Source organism: Ambystoma mexicanum, chromosome 3q (assembly GCF_040938575.1).
Source record: "Ambystoma mexicanum isolate Mex_15411 chromosome 3q, UKY_AmexF1_1, whole genome shotgun sequence".
NCBI lineage: Eukaryota > Metazoa > Chordata > Amphibia > Caudata > Ambystomatidae > Ambystoma > Ambystoma mexicanum.
Window position 1 is genome coordinate 68,277,385 of NC_090926.1, and position 9,280 is coordinate 68,286,664.

Consider the following 9,280-nt stretch of genomic DNA (forward strand, 5'->3'; position numbering starts at 1 on the left):
TCCACCTTTCTCCCTTTTTGCAAAACCACACTTCACACCACCTTCATCTCTCTTCCTCAGCACCATTACCCTCTCCATGTTCCACACTCTTCCTCAGTTTTGACTGTAAATCTGAAAACCTCTTTCACCCTGATCAGCCTAGACCCTTTACATCTCCCATCCCTGTAACTCTGACCATATCTCCCACTAGCGGAGATTCCCTCTCCCTCAGACCAGTCGTGTCATGCAACTCTTTCATCAAAGGAAGTATAGCTCAGGGGCAACGCGTTTGTCTTGGAAGCAAAACAACGTGGCGCAACACAGATTCGAATCCCGATCCCACGCTTGGAAACCACTTGCTGCTATTAAGTGCATTATAAATGAACAATAAAATAAAAATAAATAATTAAAAACAAACTCCTCCTCATGTTCCTCACCACACCTTCAACCTTGCCTTCAGCAACAACACACCTTCCCATCCACTAAGGAAGCACCTTGGTTTTCACCTTCCTCCCTCTGCTGAGCTCAAAGGGTGACACCCGAGTGGTGCTGTGGGGCATAAACCTGTGGGCTATTTCTAATTTCTGCCATTGGCCCAAGCCCACCTTATGGTTTCCTTCAACACCCTATTAAAGCATTCCTCCGCCCGATGGTCTGGGAATGATATACAGCACTAGTTTTGTGCACAATGGTGTGTTTGCAAAAATTATTCTCGAATTATGTTGACCTCAATTGTGAGCCATGGTCTGTCGCAATCGTACCAGGTTACCCCTCCCGACCATAAAACTCATCCAGAAACTCAATCGCCCTCCATGCTGTTACACGCAGAGTCATAAGGACTTCCACCCATATGTCTGAACACCATCACTCCAAACTGGGCCAATAACATCCATTCCTGTTTTTTCCCATGGGTGGTCAGGAATATCTTTAAACGCCATTGGACACTTCACGCTCACACATGTCTTTTTCACTTCTTTCACAAAGGCTACTGTTTCTTACAGCCCTTTCTATTTACACATGACATGCCGGCTAGCAGTAGTCGTTTCTTATTCTTCATTTCATTTTCACAATTCCTTGGTGACCTTCATGCCCAAGTTCAATCAGGTGTCTCCTCACCCCCTCAGGGGATAATGTTGTCTCCCCTTTTCAGCAGTCCATCCTGGACATACAGCTCGCCCCTCGTGCTCAATAGAATTTCCAAATTCAATTCTTTAAACTGCCTTTTGGTGAGTTTACATGTTAATGTTAATGTTAAAGGTCATTTGTACCGCGCACTATCACAACCGGAGTGGTCCCCTGGCGCTCTGGTGGCTCGGAAAGAGGGGGGGAGGGTGGGTTAGTGGGTGGAGGCTGGAAAAGTGCAAGATTGCAGTGATGTGCTGTTGGCAGCCTCAGCCCGGTGGTTCCGTCGGCTGGGCCTGGGGTGTATGCGGCCGGTAGTCGTCGTGTGCTGATGTGCGAGTCTGTGTGTTTTTGTTTTGTTGTTGCAGTGTAGTGAAGTTCGTGCGGTTTGCTGCGCTAGAGGTTTCTGGTTGTGTTTGGTTTGGAGTTTGAGAGGTGTATGCAGAGAAGGAAATTGTTAATGGTATTCGTTAGTCATCTCTATCCTGGACTGAACCGGTTGGGCTCGTGTAATCATCCCGACAGACAGTTCATAACTTTAAGCAGTTTCACATCTTCTTGCATAGCTTTTTACCCCTCTTCCCGTGGAATTGGCATCTTTGTGATTTCCAGAACCACTGCCTGCTCCTCCTAAACGTCACTCGCTTCTTCCATAACTGTCATTCTGGAAAAACAATCCACTGCATAGTTCTTCACACCTGGTATATACTTCACTATAAAGTTGTATTCTTGCAGGCATGATACCCACATTGCTTGCTTCTGTAGTTTTGCAGGGCAGGCGCTTCTGCATGCGCTTTCTTTTTATGAGTGAATTCTATCTCACAGCAGTCCCCCAGTCAAATGCACCCTTAGTTTTGATTAATTCTCTCATCCACACTGTGTGTTTGGCAAAGTCCTGTATGAATTTTGAGTAGTACTAGGCAAAGCCAAGAAAGGTGCGTACTTACTCAGGACTGGTTGGTGTGGACATCTTCTCAATTGCTTCTGCTATACCCCTTCTGCATAAATGACATGTCCTAGATATTCAATTTCCTTCCTATTGATTTTGCATTTTTCTCTGCCCAGAGTCATCACGGCAACATGTAGTTTATGGTTCTTATGTGTGTTCTTCCATGTTGTCGCGTATAGACTAAAAATGTCGTCCTGAAAGAGTAACGCTCCGACATCCCCCTCAAAATCTGATACATTATCTTCTGAACTACAGAAACTGCTGAGATGAAGCCGATTGGGATGCATTTATATTGAAATAACCCCATCACAGTTTTAAACGCTGTCAAATGCTTTGAGTGTTCATGTAGTCTGACCTGATGGTACGCCGAAGTGAGGATTAACATGGAGAACACCTTGGCTGGGCCCATCGTCGATATTATTTCTTGATGTCCACGCACATTAGTATTTTCCCAGAGCTCTTCCTGACTATGACCAGAGGAGATATCCATTATGATGCATCAATTCTCTCTGATTCCCTGCTTCTCCAATTTATTCAGATCCGCCTTCACTTCCTCCCTCATGTATCTTGGGATGATCTGCCGCTTCTGGACCACTGGTGTACAATTGCCCTTGAGTTGGTTATTTGGAGAACTCTCCACTGAAAAACACAGCATCTTTCGCATTCAGGTCTAGTTTGATCTCTAGTTTCTCAGACACATGTTTTGTCAGTAGCTTCTCTGCCCTTAAATTGTAGAGTTGCATGGAACCACCCTAGAAGATCTATTTTCACCCCTCCATAGGCCTTTGGATTTATGTTCACTTCATTCAGGTATTTTCCCACTGATGAAATTCATTTGTCCCCTTCGCTATAATCACTGCTGATCCAATGAGTGAAGACTTTCCTGCTCCTGCAACACCTGACTAGGTGTCCTTTACCTTTGCAAATCCTGCAAATGATTCTCAGAGCTGGGCACTTTGGATTGTCAGTCCAGTGCGAAGCACTCTCGCACCTGTAACACTTCCTTGGGCTGCTCCACTTTTTCAGTTGGGGGTTCAATGTTCTCCTCACGTCCTCCCCTCTTTGTCCACCTCCCTTGTAGTTCCTATCATCTGGGGTCCGTCTCTTTTCCTGGGGATTATTCTGTACGGCTGCTATTGCTTCGGCTGGCACAAGAGCTGGTTAGCGTCTGACCTCTGTCTTAATAACCGTTTCTTTCATCCTGTTCTCCATCATCCTGACACATTTCTCAGTGTGCTCCACCTCTTTGGCAATATGTAAAACCATGTCCAGTGGGGGATCATCCGGCACCCACAGTTTTTCCCGAAGCTTGCTACTTCTGCACTCCAGCATAAATTGATCCGTGTCTTTCATTAAGTTTTTGGTTAAAGTTGCAGGTCCTAGAAAGCTTCCTAAGGGCTGTAATGTACTGCTGCATATTCTAACCTTCTTCCTGTACTTGTTTGCCAAATTTGTAGCGTTCTCGTATTGTACTTATTTTCTTCTCATACTGCTTGCTCATCTATCTCAGACCTCTCATACTCATTCATGTTGGCACATTCTTCTTCTGGGAGATCTGGGAGATCTTCACATTTTTCTTGCCCCGCTGGACCTAAACAGTACAGAAATAGCAATTTCTTTCTATCAGCACTGTCATTTGTGCCACACACCACATTGGCAGGGAATCACGGGTTCACCAACTTCAGGTAAGTAAAATGTTGGGGGTGGGACACCTTGTAAAGCCATATCCCCTGTACCTCCTCCTGTGGGTTGTCATGTTTGCGCAATTTTCGTAGAGTACATTAAGTAGATCTTGTCCCTTTTTTGTATGTATTAATGTATATTTCTAAAATACTGCAATGGAGAGCAGCATGTTGCAGGTATAAACAAAGAGTAGGATGCAAACAGAGACACATGGTCCACGCGCCTCTAGGCTCTTTCCTCGAAATGTCCCCAAACGTCTCTACAGATCAACGGGAACGGTGCACAAGCTCTGCGCACAACATCATTTGGATATTTAAGGCTAATACCATAGCAAAATGAATCGGTAGAACATATACCGTGTGTCCACAGATGAACCCCGTCGGTTTCTGATCTTCAGGATAAGGCTGGGAACCTCCAGGCAGGGCTCGCCACTGCATGCCACAACGCAGGCTCCTCGTTAAAAGTCTGTAGTGTGCGGCACACAAGGAGACAGATGCGAGGAGAGTTTAAAGGGATATTTATTTGAATTATAATCTAAGTAAAAGGGCATCAAGCCCCACCAGTTCCAGCCTGTCCCTCCATTTCTCTCCCAACCGTCGCTCTCTGCATTCTCCTTCAAATCCCCACACACGTCCAAGGGATCTTGTTGTGTCAGCGCTACAGTATTGGGCAATGGAGCAGACAGCATTTCACAACCAACATTCATCTGCTTCTTTGGAGACTTTCTTCGAGGGACCATTTGTCAGTCATTTCTTCAAACACACAGCGTGTGTTGAAAATTAGCTCCATGTCATAATAAGTTGGCAAAATCAGATAACGTGCTTTCCTCATGCTATTCTTCGCAGTTTATTAAGGTCTGGTTTCCCCTCATGGGGCACAATACTCCTCGGAAAAAGATTGGTAACTTTGAAACTACTACAGCAGTAATTCAGTGCAGTAGAAAAGCCTAGTAACATAACTTGCATAGCTGTAATATTGAGTCATTCTAAAGTAATTGTCTGATTATTTATCAGTGATAATTCTGCTACTCGTTGATAATGAGAACTATGCTAGCAGACTGTTTGAAGCGATTCTATGTAAAGTGTCCCAATATTGATCAAATTGGGGAAAAGAAGCATGTTACAAAGGACTTACTTCTATGCTATGTCTACTGATATTATTGGGTAATAAAAACTATTTAATTACTATATGATCAAACAATTCCGATTCACAGTTTCTCATCTGTGAGTTTGATATTGTGAGACACAATTTGTGAGAATGATGTTAAGATTGTGTAATCTGCCTGCGTGCAATGTGCTCTCTTTCTACAATAGTGGTAGGATAATTGTCACCTCACACACAAAGTTCCAAGATCAGTCATCTTTCCAACAAGTATTGTCAATTTTCCAATGTGGTTACTAGGCACATGATTTCCACTTACCTACTAGGATCTGTGCTTGACTATAAATATCATAATGCTGCCATTTAACTGATTATATATTCTTACTATGCTTCATTTACAGAAAAGCTAATGTCATTTTATGTTCACCCCACAGGTCATGAAAACAAGAACACAGCCCGTAGCTTGGGACACTCTTTGAAATATCAGGAGAAACCAACCCACTGCAAATCTATGACAAGACCCAACAAAACAAATGTGGTGAAGATTTTTGGTGAGCGAACACAAGCTACAAACCAAAAATGGTCAGAAAATAACAAGAAATCAAGAGGGGAGAAAACCACACAATGGCAAGACAGTTTCAGTCAACCAGCTGATCCCATTTTTGAACAAAGAACAACATATGTCCAGGAATCAAGGACATATAATGAAGGTGAAAATACTGCAGGTACCAAAAACATGCTTCAAAGTGAAGCAAATACCCTGCAAATTTGGAACCCGTATGCTGGTCTGGAAAGTGAGCAGCAAATTTTCCAAACTGACAGTCATGCCGAATATCAGAGAACACCTACAGAAGCACTAAGTTACAAATGTACTGAGTGTGAGAAAAGTTTCTCTATAATTTCAGAACTTTTTCAACATGAAAAAACACATACAATGGAGAAACCATATCAATGTTCCATATGTGGGAAAAGCTTTAATCAAAAAGGAGTTCTAGGCAGGCATCAAATTATACATACAGGTGAAAGGCCTTTTCATTGTACTGTGTGTGGAAAAAGCTTCAATCAAAAAGAAGTACTTATTAGACACCAGAAAATACATACAGGAGAAAGACCATATCAGTGTACTATCTGTGGAAGAAGCTTCAACCAAAGAGGAATACTTCTTAGACATCAGACTACTCACATGCCAGATAGAACAGCTTTAGAATCTTAGATTGACATAAAACAAATGCAGGACAACGTTAGAAAATATTGCAAAACCTAATCAACTCGAAGTTGCATAGTATGGAGTCTGTAAGAGAGCATCACACCTCCAGGTGTTCTAACGTAGCCCCAAAGACATATTCAAATAAATCATGAGCTCGTAGATGCAGATGATAACACATTGAAAAGCAGAACGACAATTACATAAAACCACTGCTTTGCTTTATTCTGTTGTCTATCATTTTGAAATGTGTTAGTCCCACACTGAGTCTGAGCTTGTCAAAAGGAGGGGTTCAAGCAAACCGCTGTAGCAGCTGGCAGATGCAGCCAAAGCTACATTGTGCGACCGGGACAACTTTGTAAGGTATGTAAGTGTCCCCTTTTTCGTCTGTGAACTTTTGCTGTGGTGCTCCATTTTCCTCAGTGCTACCCTAGTCACAGTTTGCCAAATTACTGTGCAAAGCTGGAGTGAGGTGCTGCCTGCAAAGGTTGAACCCATTAATCATAGGCGCTGCTGCAGATTATTGGGAACATCATAAAGGTGTGTGCAAAAGAAGCAGCAATGAGCTGTAGGTTAGCTTGACAAAAGCTACATTCCAAGATCTGTGGCACACTGTTAGTCCTTGTACCCCCAGTAAATGGCCAGCTTTTGCCTCGAGGTAAAATGGAAAATTAGCAGACCTCTAGGGGAAAAAAAACACACTTTATCCCAGACCCCCATCAAAGCTTAATTGATGATCTAACTCAGGTAGTACTTCTATCTCATACCAGGGAGAATGTTTAATATGTCTGACAAAGTCACATAGTGCAGCTAGAGGATGGGACTGGGGAGACCATGGGAGTTGGGAGCCGCCTTCTGCTATATGAAGTAGGCCCTGGAGGGAGTATAAAGTAGATCTGCTGACTCCCTAAACTTGTGGGTGTGATCCACATTACTAACCCTGAAGACTCTTTGTCAGATGTGAAGATATGGCCTGCTGGCCATCCGAGAGAACATAGTCCCAAGACTCCAGCAGTCCACGGACCTGCCTGTCTATGAAGCCTGTAGTAGTGAAAAGGAAATGTTGTTTGCTGAGAGACTCCCGTACTTGTGTACAACTTGCACACCTGATTGTGGGCTCTGCCTATTTCTTCCTGTCACTGAGCGCCACATGGATCAGGAAGGCAACAGTTTACCAGTTGGGGAAAGAAGAGAGAGCTGTTTGCTGGTGTGCTGAGTTAGAGGATGGAGTGAGGAGTGTGTAGGAGGTGGTGGAGAGAGAGTTAACAGAAGATGCGAAGGAGGGAGAAAGGAATTTGTAGCATGAAATGGAAAGCAAGTTAAGAGTGGAGGTGAAGGATGGACAAAGAAGCGCAAAGTGGGAGTTGGGAGGAAAGTTAATCCCATAATTAAGAATGGAGTAGATCATGGCAGAACATCGAGGGAAGGAGGAGAGTGAAGGAGGGGAAAGGGCAGCAAGACGCCGGAAAGCAGGAAGGGGAAGTGATAAGGAGGTTGTCCCTAAAAGGGGTCCAATATAAAAGAGGGCTGTTATGACCTAAGGGCCCTCTGACACTCCTGAGTTGGTGTAGGAATCGAGCCCAGGGGATGTCCAAACAACCTACAAATGTGGGTTAAAGCTGAGAACCTTAGAGTCCAAGGAATACCCTCTTAGTCTGATACTTTACCCACATTCAGATGACCCAGAGCCTATGGGGTAGTGCTGCTTAGTATTCACAATGTCCAGCAGATGAATTGCAACATCTTGACAAATACAATGAAAGCCCATATTAGACATCATCCAAGACTAAGGAAGAAGTGTTGGGCTACTTAAAAACACAAGATACTGTTAGCGACTATTTTTCTGTCGGGTGGTAGAGTTTAAGGTAGAGAGGCAAGGACTAAGGGTCACGGTCCAAAGAGAAGCTTGACCAGTTTGTATTTTGTGTTGAGAACTGAACCCCATGACCGGAGTTAATACAAATCTTTTATTCTAATTTTATGTGTATTATAATAAAAGACATGCACCCTATTTATTGGCTTTCGAGTTGTCTGTAGATCCGTCAGCCATGATACCTGTCACAGTGAAGTGAACTATTGCCAATGAACTTTGAGCTCTTAATTATTTCTCCTGGAAAGTAGTTCATAAGAGTGCTATTGGGATGCAGAACAGGTGGCACATTCTCAAACTTCTCAATCAAAGAAGGTGGATCATCCGTTTGCAGTTAGTGGGTTTCACTCCTTCCAGAGGAACATCGACTTATGCCTGACTTCTCTTAACATTACAAAATGGCCACTTCATACCATTTTCTGACATGGAATTTTCAGTGGTAATATTTGTTTACTACAGGAGACCTGGATTCTGGAGCTGACCCTTTAAATGGCAAAATCATGTAACTAGGTAACACACCCCTTAAAAGAGGTTAGTCTAGCAGCGGGTTAATCTTGTCATCGCTGCCTCCCTAATGTGAACCATGTGGCACAGAAGCTTCAGTTCAAAACTATTTTAGCTATTATTACTACACCCTGTTGTAACTTTTGGCCCAATAGAGACATTTCTCTTACAGTGGATTCAGATATATGGTGACATCTTCGAGCAACATGTTTTCGTGGACCCAGGGATAAGTGAAAAGGATACTGGGCCTCACTTCAAGTTCAACAGGGCATCATTGCAGTATTTGCAATATCAGGAGGTTTAAGTGGGCATCAATTTGATTATGAATGTAACTCAATATGTTAAGAATGTGTTGTTGTTATTGTTATGTGTGGAGCACTGCAGTAAGGAACCATCCAAGGCACAAGGACAGAAGAACATAAGACAATAGATAAACCAAGAGAGACCTCCTTGTACCACGTGCATAAGGTCATACAGACATTAAATCTATATTACATGATATTACATGTCATATTCATAATGGATTATGTAGACCGATTAATTCTTGTAAACACCAATCTGGTGATTCCGTCCTTAAGACAAATGGGTGCAAAATGAAGGTCTTTGAATTGTGTTGCCTTTGTCTTGATTCTTTACGTGTTCAGCCTGTTGGGTTATAGGACATTGAAGGACCAGCTAGTACACATTAGCATTCAAGTATTATTTTGTTTAGACACCATGGTGGATTTTCATGTTTTACGACATGCTATGCATTAATTGACTGTATCTGCATTTGCTTGCATTACAGGTTCAATAGCCCCATTTGTATTGATACATGTTATCGTTTGGTGAGTTATGGGCAAGTGTTTTTGGACACAGGTAGATATTT

At 42.9% G+C, this 9,280-nt stretch overlaps 1 protein-coding gene across 2 annotated transcripts in view; it reads left to right on the forward strand.

The window, feature by feature from the left end:
• Window positions 1-9,022, forward strand: part of LOC138582141 (zinc finger protein 567-like) — a 428,111-nt gene extending 419,089 nt beyond the window's left edge. For both annotated transcript variants that reach the window (XM_069653158.1, XM_069653157.1), the window contains one exon: window positions 5,269-9,022. In XM_069653158.1, the coding sequence (XP_069509259.1) occupies window positions 5,269-6,047 (779 nt within the window). In that variant the 3' untranslated portion in view covers window positions 6,048-9,022. The remainder of the gene's footprint in view (window positions 1-5,268) is intronic.
• Window positions 9,023-9,280: the final 258 nt, after the last annotated feature.